This window comes from Calliopsis andreniformis, chromosome 9 (assembly GCF_051401765.1).
Source record: "Calliopsis andreniformis isolate RMS-2024a chromosome 9, iyCalAndr_principal, whole genome shotgun sequence".
Taxonomy (NCBI): domain Eukaryota; kingdom Metazoa; phylum Arthropoda; class Insecta; order Hymenoptera; family Andrenidae; genus Calliopsis; species Calliopsis andreniformis.
This window is the reverse complement of record NC_135070.1, coordinates 98,277-113,096: the sequence shown is the minus strand read 5'-3', so window position 1 is coordinate 113,096 and position 14,820 is coordinate 98,277. Positions and strand designations below refer to the sequence as shown.

The following is a 14,820-nucleotide window of genomic DNA, read 5'->3' as shown; positions in this document are numbered from 1 at the left end:
TTTTTTAATGTATCGGTTAATTTAGCAAGCATCGGCGTAATCATACGGTGATACCTTTCGACCTGTCCGTTTGCCCTTGGCGTTCCTACTGCGACTAAAACGTGACTAATCGCTTCGTTCGTCACAAATTCTTTAAAATTATTTGAAGTAAAACAAGAGCCTCGGTCACTAATTATTCTGTAAGGTTTGCTATAATGCCTGAAATAATCTCTTAGATGCTTAATCACTTCCTCTGTTTTTGTTGATTTGCAACTATATAGTCTAATGAATTTAGAAAACGCGTCTATAATGGTAAGAATAAATTTGTAGCCTCTACTGCTTCTTTCTAGGGGACCATAATGATCAATGTGTATCGTATGGAAGGGAAGTTTTTCCTTTTGTAACGAATGTAAATAACCTTCGCTTTTGCCCTCGATAGGAGAAAAATTGATACACTTTAGACAATTATCTATATGGTTTCGGACCTTTTCTCTCATTTTCGGAAACCAATATACGCGATTAATATATTCTATCACTTTGTCCATACCTAAGTGTCCTAAGTCGTCGTGGCATGTTCTAATAACGTTCGTTTCCATGCTCGAAGGTACAAAAAATAATAATTTTTGATTTTTCGCTTTTCGATAAACTAATCCATCGCGTAATTCGTAAAACTTATCTTCTACGCTTTCTAATCGCTGTTTGAGTTCTTGGATACGTTTATCCTGATTTTGCTTGATTGCTAATACTTGTTCAAAAGTATTACATTGTAACACTAAAATATTATGACATCTGCTTAACGCATCCACATGACTCATTCGACTATTAACACGGTGTTCTAACTCATATTCATAGTTCTGTAAAAATAAGGCCCATCTGTAAATCCGAGGGTTAACGGATTGCTTGTTCAAGGTTAGACGAAAGCTATCACAATCGTAACAATTTTAAAGGGGATACCAGCTAAGTATACATGAAATCTCTTGATTGCATAAATTGCAGCTAAGCATTCCAATTCGAAACTGTGGTATTTGGACTCGGGAATGGATGTCCTTTTGCTAAAATAAAACACTGGCCTGAAAATTCCGTTCAATTGTTTTTGCATTAAGATAGCACCAAAACCGCTGGAACTAGCGTCACAGTGAAGTTCGGTTTTTAATTTTGGGTCATAAATGGCTAATACCGGTTCACTTGCTAGGCATTGTTTTAGTATTTCAAATGCCTTATGTTCCTCCGAGCTAAATCGAAATTCGGTTGATTTCTTTACCAGATCATAGAGTGGTTTCGCGATTAACGAAAAGTTTCTAATAAATCTACGAAAGTAGCTTGCTAAACTTACGAATCGTTGAATTTCTTTGGCACTTTTAGGGATTGGATAATTCAAGACGGATTCTACGTTGTCTTTGCTAGGTCTAATGCCGTTCTCATCGATTAAGTAGCCCAAGTATGTAACTTCGGTGTACAGAAACGAGCACTTGTCTAGTCTAAATTGTAATTTACTGGCACGTGCTAATTGAAAAATTTCTTGTAAAATCGATAGATGACTGTTCATTGTGTTAGTAGCTACTAAAAGATCGTCAATGTATAATAAAATTTTGTCTTGCTCGACTAGATGTTTAAATATTGCCATGGTATATCTTTGAAAGACACGCGGTGCATTCGTTAATCCGAACGGCATTTTCAGATATTCAAATTGTCCCCATGGGGTCACAAAAGCAGTAAATTTAATGGAATTTTCAGCGACTTTTACGTGATGAAATCCATTCTTCAAGTCCAATTTAGAAAAGTACTTTTTATCCTTTAAGCGATCAAGATGATCATCAATCAGTGGTGTAGGGAAGTTATCTTTTATCGTGATTTTGTTGAGTTCGCGATAGTCAACACAAAGTCTTAAGTCGCCACTTTTCTTCCTCACCAAAACAATGGGACTCGCATAAGGGGAGTTGCTAGGACGAATTATGCCATCCTCCAATAGTTGATCCAGAATATCCCGTAGTTTTGCTTTATCGGAAAATGATAGTCTTCTAGGTTTAAAAGTAATAGGTTGCTCATTTTTCAAAGATATTACCATCTCTACGTTATTAGGATATTCTTCGTTATCGTGTTCAACTTGTTTTTCCGTTTCATACAAATTTTGCAACGTCGCCGCTATTCTGGAATCGATTTGAGGATTAATATTTAAATGATCTGTTACTGTACTTGGCTGTTCCACGTATTCAATTTGCATTATCTGATGGACACTATTATTGCTACTATCTGGCGCATCTTCGTTACTCATTGGAATTCCAAAAGTACGGCTAATACTAGGTTTTACTAACGGTGAAGTGATATAATCTCTTCCTAATATAATAGAGTACGACATTGTGGTTTCTGGGACAATAAAACAAGTATGACGAAGATTCACGTCATCGATTACGGCATCCGTTTCAAAAACGCCTTTAACATCTATGGGAGACCTATTGATACCATAAAACGTAGGACGATTCGAAGTAATTGGCGTATAACAGCTCTTTGGTACAAAACTAGCCTTAATTAAGCTAACCGGGGATCCGGAATCTATCATAGCTGATAAAGTATACGAAGCGACGTTACCGGGACTACGTTGAACTTGGAACGCAACTGAAACCATGAACGCTATGTCCGACACCGCTGGCTGCACCACATTTGCAGACATACTCGCCGTAGGCTTCGACGCTGGCGCGGTCTTCGTCGGACACTCTGCAATCCGGTGATCTGCACTACTACACTGGAAGCAGGTACCCCAGTCACGTTTGGGTTTTCGGCAGTCCTTCTGAAGGTGTCCTGTTCGATGACAATTGAAACATCGGAGATCGTTCCGACGGGTAGTTGACGCTGTCGACGATTCTTGTTTTGCCGTAGTGAATTTTTTGAGGTCCTTTCGTTCTCGGTCGTCCTTTCTCTCTCGGTCATCTTTGGCAAGGCTTTTTATTGTCAGCTTGGAAAAAGCGTGGAGTACATCGCTGGGCGATTTGAAGCAATGCATTCTTCCTTGGTTTCTCAGTTCTACGTCGGGAATGCCGTCAAGTAGCAAATCGACTAATTCTTCGGTGTCAACCGTAACCTTTTCCGACAAATTAATTTTGTCATGATAGTAGTCCGCGAATGTTTCATTCCTCTGCCACACTCGACGTTCAAATTCTCGTCGCAATTCTAATTTGTTCGGCCGGTGGTCGAATCGGTCGCGTAGATGGTCGAATATTTCCTCGACAGAAAGGGTGATATTGGTAGGTTTCGCGTGAAACCAGTCCAGGGCTTTTCCACGTAATCGTTGGTGGACGATCACCTTCATTGTGTTCTCGTCGAGGTTATAGGTGGTTCTTACGAGTTTCGCCTGGCGAAGCCAATTTTCAAACTTTTCCTTTTCACCCGCATATTCGTTTAACATTTCCGCCACTGCTTTTGTATTAAAACTGCTGGTAGGAGTGTTGGTGGAAGCATAAGAATGTGTAGGAGTCATTTGTCTTTCCAACCGCATTAGTCTTAACTCTCTTTCCAGCAGGTCTCTCTCTCTTCGTAAAAATTCATTCTCTCTCTGAATGAATTCCGACGCCTCACCCGAAGCCGGTCCCAGAAGACTCGATCGCGTTTCTTCAGGCGAACGAAACGACGGTTCTAAGTCGTCTTGAGGCCCTTCGGGGTTATCAGTTTCTCGGTTCGCAATCTCGGTAACCAGCGTTGCAATCCGAGTTTCGATCTGTGGATCGGCCTCCATCAATCTCACAATTAATTCAATTTTTGATCCACTAGTGTTCAATCTTCTTGTTCGAAGAATCTCCTTCAGCTCGGCAACGGTAAAGTCAGAAAGTCCTGTCACGACAGCCCTCGGCATGTTGAACAGAATACACCGTCACCACGTGTATCAAACTAACCGGCACGATTACGCAATCACGTCTCACAATAACGTCGTGTCCGTCGCGGAAACACAAAAACTGCGCGAACCACACGATAATCTTACACGATATCCCACTTCTGATTCTGTAGGAAGGTCAGCGGTAAGGTTCTCGAAAGGAAAAATCCGTTAGCTGAAGGTAACAAGAATATTTATTCCGTATCTCACGGCGGTCGAGACCGAACAGACGCTCTCCTCTCGGCACGCTCAAGCCAGGACTCGAAAAAAACAAAAACACTCGCCGCTCCTGATCGCGCTCGAGTTATGCCCGAAATATGTAATCTCCCGTAGCGCTAGATGGCACGACAATGGTCGTGCCGTCGTACGATTCCGCGCTCGCACTCTTACAATTGAAAACTTTCTTTGCGAATATCCCGAAAACTAAAAGAGATCTCCTTGTATATATGTATATAGGGAAAATATACGGAAACGTGTCAATTGTTTTGGGGATGAACCTTCTAATGAACCTATTGCACGCGCGATATTGCGCGAGTTCTAACTGGGGGAGTGATCACCGGTGTGACTCCCAGGCCACTATCAGACTTGGTACGTCCGACTTCGAGATGGCAATAACCCGTTCCTACCCTCAGCCCCAACCTCCAGATCACCCCTGCTTTACTGGCCCGGGCCTGTGCAGAGTGTGCCTTTGGCCAGGGGTACGTCCTCGTCGAAGCCGTGCCATGATTCCTCTCCCTAGTCGAAGTTACGTGGTTTATGACGTTGGGCGAAACGACTCCTCAGACGCAACCGATTCCTGCGAAGGAAACGAACTCCTCAATTTTCATCGAACCGCTACACGAATCTATCCTCGATCGGAAAGTCTTCCTAAACTACTGCAAATTTCATTTCCCTCGCGACCCAGGACCAGCTATTCTGGTACCTTCCCCCCCGACTAATCTTCCCCCCACCCTCTCCTTTGTCGAGCCAACTGAATTTCACTGAAATTGTCTCATCGATCAGATGACTTTCAGTCTTTCGATCGAACTATCGACAATATCAGTTCCGTCAGTGTTTTTGACGCGTCTCTTTTCCCGAAATCTACCCTCCCTCCCCCCTTTATGCCCAGAGACGTCGAAAGCTCCCCCCCTCCCTTTGACGGATAAGCAAATCTAAATCCCCCTTCACCCCACGATCTTGATTTCTGATAGATTTCAAAAAAATCTTGAGAATGAAATATGTTTGTAATGAAATATGAAAAACTGGAAAATTTATCGGTAAATATAGGTAAATATACTGGTATTTTTACATAGTGGTATAGTGCTATACCGGTATTTCTGTATTTCAGTGTCTCTAAAGGTTACGAAGGTACTACCGACATTTACCAGCATAATACCGGTATTTTGCGTTTCAGTAGGAAGCCCTGATCTAGGAATCGTTGATTTGTTTTTTTGTTGTCTCTTGTTCATGATACACTCATTTTTGACGAAAGAGTTTTCTAAGGAAATGAATGAAATTGATATTCTATCCATTTGGCTTGCACACAAAAGAAATAATAAAAGAGAAAAGAGAATAAAAAATATTGGGTTAATCTGATTAATAGCATAAGAGAAGGAAGAAACTTTCGACGTATTGTTTGAAAAGTTCAAAGGGATTGTAATAAATTCTTTAACACGTTCACGCCGGCGCGTACCACCGGTGGCCCGCATGAGACTGGCTCATTGGGCGGCGCGTACCACCGGTGGCCCGCACTAGAATGTCCCGCATATAGGCCCGCCCCACGGTGTGGCCAGTGAATTCAGGTCCCGCCGCGAACGTGTTAATTATTTTCGCATGTCTCCTATATCATTTGAAAAACTTTTTAATAATATACAACATTTAGTAATCAAAAACAAAACAAATATGCGTGCCAGTATATCAAGAGGGAGATTATCGGTAACATTGAGGTACGCATATAAAATAGTCAATTAAAATGTATGTATGTATGTATGTATAAATATTTCTGGCTATTCTACAAATATGCCATACTTCAGACATTTTCACTTTTAGAAAGTTTCAATGATATATTTAGTTCTTCCTACATTTGATTTTTCTCCACGCATGTATTGAAAAAATGAATTTTGTAGGTTTTTTTAAATCCACGTCGTTATTCGCACCGATTATTGAAGAAAGCCATCACTGGCGGCTGACCGACCGAGAATACACGAAATTCGTATTGCGCTTCTGCAATGGTTATGTAAATGCCGTCATTTATTTCTACATTTCGTCATTTGCATTGATCTAAAGAAAACCGCTGGTGACCAATCAATTGAGAATACACAAAATTCTTATCGTGATTCTGTATCTCACAAGAATCGCTATGTGAATGTTTCCATTAAATTACATGTACGGTCGGTATCCATTACACGTGAATTGCGATTCACGAATCCTTGTGTGAAAGAGCTATTACGAGCGCAAGTTGTAGCGGTAACTGTTTAGGGCCAATGCACATTTCTTTGTTTTCTCAATTACAAACAATGAAGGTAGACATATAATTGCAACGACATCGTGCGTCAAAAAGTCGCTGGTATGCATCGATACTAAGGCGGCACGTTTGCGTCTTTTCAAAATAACGCAGGTCCTGCTTCGTCGCGATTGTACCGCACTGCCTCTTTGCGTCAATTTTCCGTTACAATTTGCGTTCGTTTTTCCTTGTTTTCCCGTTTGAAGATCGGAAATTGTCCTTATTGCTACAATGCCCAACAGTAAAAGACTGCTCATCTGCAGCTGACCAAAAAAGGTGAAGGTTAACACTCGGCAGTACCTACACTAAACAAGAATCTACGTTCATTGTGTGATGTAATTATAATATAATAATTACAGTCACTGTTAAGAAGATAGAGAAAATTTAAAGTTTTAGAATACGCGACTTGTCAAATTTTTTTAAAGAAATGTTTTCTTACTGAAACTACTTATAAATACATGAAATATTCCGTTTTTAAATCTGGTCTCATTAATGAATTTTTGGAAAGCTTTCTTTCCGTTTACCAATAGAGAAACGTCTGACTTTGTTATAGTAATTAGTACAATCAATTTTTTACAGTGAAGAAATCATCAAATAAACAACTACTAGCTAATAAAGCCTAATAATTTTATTGTTTAGAATTTGAGAATTTAGACCCTTAGTTAGACAGTTGCTCTTGTTTACCATATATAAATAAATAATCCACAATTTTAAATTTTCTCTACCATCGACTATACATACTAAACTTTTGGTAGTCAGTATTTTAAGCAGTAACTATACATTTATCTATTGATCAATAGAATACCCCACTGATCAACGGGTTAAATTTATATATCTTTAACAAAAACTTATGAGATATTTAATACATAAAGATATGGATTTTACAACCTAAATTCGCCAAAAGAAACTTTTATAGGAGAAAAAGTTATAATATTAATTCTCACATAATTTAATTGCAGCTTTAACAACACCTTAAATGTACGTATTTTAAAAATTTTATTTTGTTAGTTATTGGTAGTTGATTTTCACTGCATTGCCTTCCCTTAACTACTTAAGGAACAATATTTTAAGAATGTATTGAATTACATTATGTCAAAATTGAGTAGACTTGGATGATGCCCTTAAGTGGTTAAATATTCACAATTAAGAAATGAAGCAGCGATTGCAGATTTTATTTTGGCTACTTTATCACGTAGAGTCGTCTCCGAAATTTTCTTCTCTCAATTAACGAACACCCCGCGCATTTCTTTTCGCTTCTATCTAACATTCAGTTGCTCATTACGTGTAAAAAATATACGAAAGCTTTTAATAACATACATATTCGTCGAGCTCCCCTCAAATTGAAATTCGACGGCGGGAGTAACATCAGCGATCGACACAGCTGGAATCACGCCGACCGGAAACATCCATTAGCGGATTTTCGGAACTTCTCACGCCTGTACGCGCAAGCTTGTCTGCCTCAATCAAAGCCTCCATGTCATGCTTTAACCTAACGCTTGTCATCTTAAGCGATCAATTTAATGGTAGAATATCGAGTAGACCTGGCCATTTTCGCTTCCGTTTCTCAACGGGATTGTTTTGAACGAAGAATCACGCGACATATTCATTCTCTCCGTTAATTGACTCTCACTAACTCCTCTCATCGCTCCATTTTTAAATCACCAAAATTACTTATCCCTTGTCGCTCATTCAAGCTGTGATAAAAGGAATTGGAGTAAGGGGAAGCAAAGTGACAAGGAGGAGAAAAAGAAAGAGAGGGGGCAGGAAAGAGAGAGAGAGGAAGAGAGAGGAAGAGAGAGGGAGAGAGAGGGAGAGAGAGAGAGAGAGAGAGAGAGAGAGGGAGAGAGAGAGAGGGAGAGAGAGAGAGAGGGAGAGAGGGGGGAGAGAGAGGGGGAGAGAGAGAGAGGGAGAGAGAGGGAGAGAGAGGGGGGCGTGGCTGTGCGTATGCGAGAAAGAGAAAAAGAGGGAGAAGAAAGCAGAGAAGTTGGTCGAGGGATGGATCATTGTTTGCACGAAAAACAAAGTAATCGTAAAGAATATAAGTTTCTTCTACGGAGACCCTGTCGCAGGGTAAAAAGAAGCGAGAGGGCGGTCCGCCAACTGGGACTACCACAGGACCGAACGAGATCATCACCTGTACCAACTGCGGACCTAATCCTTGCACACACACGGCCACAAATGGATGCACCGCCGAGGTATGTCAATTGCCTGCCCTTATCTACCTCGAAACGGGTGTAACTAACCCGTGATCCTGTTAATTGATACGTTGTTAACATTGATGGCTCGTGTTCTCCGCTTCCCTTTTCATTCCTTTATGTTTTCAATTGCTGGTGATAAAGTTACAATCGTCTACACGAGACTATGGTTAGCTTTGGTGACCGTTGAAGTTCTATAATGAATAACAGTAATTATAGTCTTAAAGACTTGTGAAACTTACATCCATAAAACGTCTTAAACACTTACGCTTTTGGACGTCTTACAAATGTCTACCTTTTGTCTGAACGTCTTATAGACGTAATTTGAATATCTTTAAGAGATCTTATGAATGTCTTTAAAGACGTTCTAAAGGCATACTGATTTGTAACATCGGACGTTTCAGAGATGTCTTCTAGACATTTTAAGACTTTACTCAATGTTTTTAAGACGTCCTTGAGACATGTATGTATACATATGAGGAGTTGCTTTATTATCAATTAATATTGTATCAGTGACATTTGAGAAGAAATATAATGGGTGAGGTACTTAAATAGGAACACCTGAATATCTCTGTTATTTATAATTCTATGACAAAACTCTTCAGAATCAAGTTGTACTGTTTGAAGGAGCACATGTAACGTTAGTACTATTATTTTTCCAAAGGCATTTCTCTACAAGCATTTAATGTTATTGATTCTTTTTTAAATGACACACTATAATTTGCAATTGCAAATTATAAATTGCAGCAACCTCATAAACTATGCTGATCGTTCAAGCACAAGAAAGGGCCTAGCTGAATAAGGAGGTTAAAAGTGTCTCCCAACCAAATTCGACTTGCGATGAGTCATTCGGCAGCTTATCACAAAAAACTAGTTTGTGCCTATTTTCAATCCTCCATCTCAACCTGGAGAGTAGTAATGAGTGTAAATAGAAAATCCCGTTTCTTGGAAATTACTCGTACCTTATTGAATAAAAAATTCGATAAAAAATCGAAGATATTTTAGACACCAAGATGTATGATGTAGAATTTTTTGATATTTTTAAATCGATATAATTGAAGCCGTGAAAAATAAAAAAAGTAGAGAAAATGCCAGAAAACGCGGATTTCGCATTGAAGCAATCATGAAACTACAATCATATTTTTACAGTAAATTCATATTCTTGTTACTACTATACTTGATTTTTTTAAATTTTTCAATTTGGTGCGCCATAGACTAAACAATCAAAAACCAATGTTTTCGTCGTTTCTTTCGCGTCAGAGTAACGTCAGAGTATATGTCAGAGTATACGTCACATTTTCGTACATTCTTTAAGACAAATGTTTTGTGCAATGTTCAGTGCTTTTGCACTCAGGAAAATAACCTATGCCCCTTCAAACTGTGCAACTATTTCCTGAAAAGTTTTTTCATAGAAGTATAACTAAAGGAGATATTCAGGCATTTCCATTTGATATAATTTATGTTTGCAAATAATGTTATCTTTTTGAAATATTGTATGTAGGGTGCTCGACGCTAGGTGTCAAGAACTATTTATAGTTCCTTATAAGGAAAGGTTCTACATGTTAAAGAAGTAGGACAAAAATTTAGAATGACAGAATTGTGTTTGAAACTTCGTTTTAAAGCTATTAATTGTTGAAAAAATGTCTAAAATTCGTGTAAAATGTACCAGGTCTGGCGTCCGATCATGTACAGTAAAGTCCAGTAATATTGCGGACGAACGCCGTGCTCGAGTCTGGTCCCAGCTGTCGTCCATGAGTGGTAGTCGATTCGGCTTCCTTTGCTGGCGGTCGCCGAGATAATTGGTACACGACCGGAGAAGCAAAAAGAAGGGTCTTGCCCGACCGTCGATGCTCGAGCTCGACGCCCGAAATCAATGACGTCGTAACAGACAAGGATAGCATTAGGGATTAAGAATAGGAAAAATTGAAGTTTCTTATTTGCAAACGGATTTTCACGCAAGTAACACCAATTGATTCCTTGTCCTTTCCCGATGAAAATGATATCAAATATGACATGACTCCGATTATTTATAACAAGGATACATAAAACTTGGTTTGTAGAAGAAAGGTCATGCGTCACGAAAGGGCGCTCGTCCGTAACATTACTGTCTACAGGGTGCCCCAGCGAACACTGTACAGCGCGTTATTTTCTAAGGTATTTTCTAAGACGAATTTTTTGTAACATTATTATTACATGAGATATGATGGTCAAGTTTGGTTTTTCAAATGAAACTATATATTTTTTTACAGATCAGCTGATAGTATGTTTCAAGACGAATCCAGCGACGTCTAATTTATATACTATTTTAAATTAATTTTCGACATATTGCGCCTACAAATTTAGTGATTTTCGTCGGAAGAGAACCTTGCTGACCAGCAGGTACTGCGGGCTGTCTATTATTCCCTCCCTTAATATCGGTTTCAAGGGGTAATGCCTAACACGCGCCATCGGGAGGGAATAATAGACCGCCCGCAATACCTGCTAGTCAGAAAGATTCTCTTCCGCCGAAAATCATTAAATTTGTAAGTGCAATATCTCGAAAATTAATTTAAAACAGTACGTAAATTAGACGTCGCTTGATTCATCTTAAAACACACTATCAACTGATTTGTAAAAAAATATATCGTTCCATTTAAAAAACCAAACTTGACCATCATATCTCATGTAATAATAACCTTATAAAAAATTCACCTTCGTTAATAAATTGATCCCTTCGACCCATGCAATCCTATATGAACAATCTTTTTTTTATCTCTGATACTTTAGGAATTAACGAACTGTACAGTATTCGCTGGGACACCCTGTATGATACAGGATAATGTAGAATAAGTCCTGAGTCAGACATATTTCACGCGTATTTTAGGCGTTTCCTCAACAATTAATAATTTGGAAATTGAGCTTTAAACAAAATTTTGTTTATCATCATCTTCGTCTTATTTTAGTGTGCAGAGCTACTTTTTAAAATTTCTGCCACCTATCGTTGAGCATTTTGTAGAATGTTTTAAGGCGGGTGCGTAAGTAATTTCGATAGATTGTTTGGGAAATTGTTTTAGTAATTTATTATCAATTCTTAACTATTTACAATAACTTATGTTTTTTATGTAACTGTTGCTTATAATTCCGTTTCATACTAATAATTACTCAACACTTCCACGCATTCTGTTTATGAATTATTTACATGAAAAATTATATTATTCATACGTATATAAAGGATTTAATTCCAAAGATCTTTATAATCATATGATAGGCGTTCAGATGCAGCTATTTATACATTTATGGAAAATTTTGGTTTGGAAAAAAATACAAATTTTGCATAATATGCAAAAATATAGAAAATAATATATTTTCAGGTTACACGTTATTAATTCAAAGAACTACATTTTAATAGTATTATTAAAAATATGAATTTGAGTTAAAATGTACATAATTATGATGAATTACAATACAAAATTTAGTTCCATGTACCTGCTTAATTGATATTTAATACGATTCTATTGTGCATTGTTATTATTTTATTCAATGTTTATTTACCGTAATCGAATCAATTGTTGACAAAATAAACTTTGATTACGAAGACTTCATTAAAGATGATTCATTAAGACAATTTATTCATTCAAAACGGAAATATGTTCATTTCCGATTCAGATCATAATTATTACTCGAAATGATGCAAATAATAAAACGATCAACACCTCTCTTAAATTATCCTGTATAAAACTTGATATACTCAAAGAATACTTACTGTTCAGTGCAGTTGAGTGTAGCTCTCAATTATTTCAAATGTGAATGAATTTCCAATTCGAAGAGTAATGTAGCATTTTCAAAGATAGAAGGAAATAATCTTCAGTGACGCGTAGACGCTTCTGTTCCAGCTGAGGAAGAAGGAGCCACCTCATCCAATCAGAGTGGCGAAGACGATCGACGTCATAGCGAGAATCACCTTCCCAGTCGCTTACTTCATGTTTCTTACCTTTTTCTTCATCCACTACAAGGGCAGTTCGTAGAGCGGCACAAAAGGCAATCGTCGAAACGATTCCACCGTCGATAATTGAAGCAGGAACTGTTTGCTACGACAGAGGACACGACCTTTAATGGTTTAGCGTGATTATCGTCGCTCGACCTTCAAGGAGATAATTTCGAGGCTGCAGTCGAAAGTAAGGAAAGTCTCAAACATCTCCATCGACATTCAATCTGAACGAGCATCAGTCGAGCGAGGCCCCTACAAACGGAAGTGTGACTCGATTCAAATTCGAAGAAACATTGTGCGAGATCGTTAGAACTGACTCATGAAGGAACTGTTGTCATGGTCTGTGGGACGTTGAATGAAAATTACGTAATCGGATCTTCTGCTTAGATTGCAACGAAAATTTTGAATTAACGTCGCTAGAGGTTCGGAGTCGCTCTATTATAAAGAAAAAAATGGAATGAAAAGGGGGAAATTTCGTAGCTTCGAAGGGTGAGCAGACAGAGAGTCTTTAGTCGGTGGATTCGCCTCTTCATCTTCTTTTCACATGTGATAAGTTATAAGAGCACCCTTTTTCCCAAAGCACTCGGTCTGATCGGGTGATCGATGATGAACACACCCGTACACTCGGTGACACACAGGTGAAAGAGGGAAGTATACGCCGTGGGATACACTTAAAACATGCAGACATATACTCACACATATACTCACGCTCGTCGTTTCTTTTCCTTTTTTCTTTTCTCGTCGGGTAGTCACACGCCGTTAATTTCGAGAATGCTTCTGTGAAAGATTAGACGCAAAAATTGAATCTGCTTTATAAACATAAGGAAGCCGTGTTGTACTTTATTGAATATCTCGTTATAACAGAATAAGGGGCGGGAATTGGGAGAGTCCGATGCCAAGTGTCGTCCATTAAATCGCTAATTCCTGATTCGCTCTTTTACTCGAAGTTTTAACCTCTTTCTTTTGGTACACCTTTATCGATTCAATAATAATACTAGATAACGAGCGGCGAAATGCCGAATACCGGTTTAGTTTTTATTACTTGTAGAGCATTATTGAAAGCAAAAGAAGCACAAAAAGCTAAACGATGCTTGCTTTTACAAGCTAAGGAAGTAGGCCTGCAAGTCATCAAATTTTGCTGTACAAAAAAAGAATAGAAGATACAAAGAAAAGAAAAAGGAAAAAGAAGAAAAAAGTATATATTACACACACAAATTTGGCTAATCAATCGTCGTTCCATCCAAGGTTTTCTCGGTAGATATATCGCGTATACGTAACGTAATTATATTAAATACACACATAAATAATATGCTGTCTTTTTTCAATCATTCAGGGTAGCTTCCGCGTTGATAGCTTTAACGATTTGTATTATCCTATCTATGATACGCGATTGAAACAATGCGATAAAGAAAGAGTGTGCATGTGCGTGTGTATGTGTAAAAGAAAGAAAAGAACGAAAGAAGATTCTTCAGACTGACCTTCGAATCGATTCCCTTCAAACCGTGTAGCATATCTCTTCTTCTTTCCTCTTAATTTCCTTCCTTTTTTTTCTTTTTTAATTCTCGCGATCCTGTACGAAGGTAGAACTACACAGAGAACACAACACAGGGGGAATAAAAATCAACGTATTACGGGTAAAGCTTGCGACTAGGTCTAACGAAGTGCCCGACAAGTCTTAATTTTCGAGCGACGCAGCACACAGGCTTCGCTACTTGAAGCCAGTAGAGAATAGCGTATAGAAAATATCGGATAAAACCATTGAAAGTAATTACGCGAACACGACTAGACCCGAAGCGGTGGCGAACTTTCGAGGTAAATAAAAATAAAGTGTAAATGGCAGAACGATGATTGCGAGAGAAGTTTAGAGGCGACTCGAGATGTGACGATGCTTGACGTTTCTCCGAGATAAGCCACCTGTGTACCTTTAGAGATGTAATCGCTACTATATTATTGATACTGTCGTTATTATTATCATTATTATTGTTATTATTGTTGTTGTTGTAATTATCATTATTATTATTATTATTATTATTATTATTATTATTATTATTATTATTATTATTATTATTATTATTATTATTACTATTATTGTTGTTGTTGTTGTTGTTGTTGTTATCGTTATCGTTATCGTTATCGTTTATCGTTTATCGTTTATCGTTTATCGTTTATCGTTTATCGTTTATCGTTTATCGTTTATCGTTTATCGTTTATCGTTGTCGTTGTCGCCGTCGTCGTCGTTGTTGTTGTTATTATTATTATTGTTATTATTGTTATTATTATTATTGTTGTTGTTGTTGTTGTTGTTCTTCTTCTTCTTTTTCTTCTTCTTCTTCTT

At 38.1% G+C, this 14,820-nt stretch overlaps 1 protein-coding gene across 19 annotated transcripts in view; it reads left to right on the top strand.

Moving 5' to 3' along the window:
- Positions 1-14,432, top strand: part of Phcl-1 (pH-sensitive chloride channel 1) — a 281,119-nt gene extending 266,687 nt beyond the window's left edge. For 7 of the 19 annotated variants that reach the window (XM_076385170.1, XM_076385169.1, XM_076385162.1 and 4 more), the window contains 2 exons: positions 8,402-8,518; positions 12,376-14,432. In XM_076385170.1, the coding sequence (XP_076241285.1) occupies positions 8,402-8,518; positions 12,376-12,522 (264 nt within the window). In that variant the 3' untranslated portion in view covers positions 12,523-14,432. Of the gene's footprint in view, positions 1-8,392; positions 8,519-12,375 lie in introns of those variants that run through there. The other 12 variants (XM_076385172.1, XM_076385166.1, XM_076385163.1 and 9 more) reach the window with 4 other exon arrangements.
- Positions 14,433-14,820: the final 388 nt, after the last annotated feature.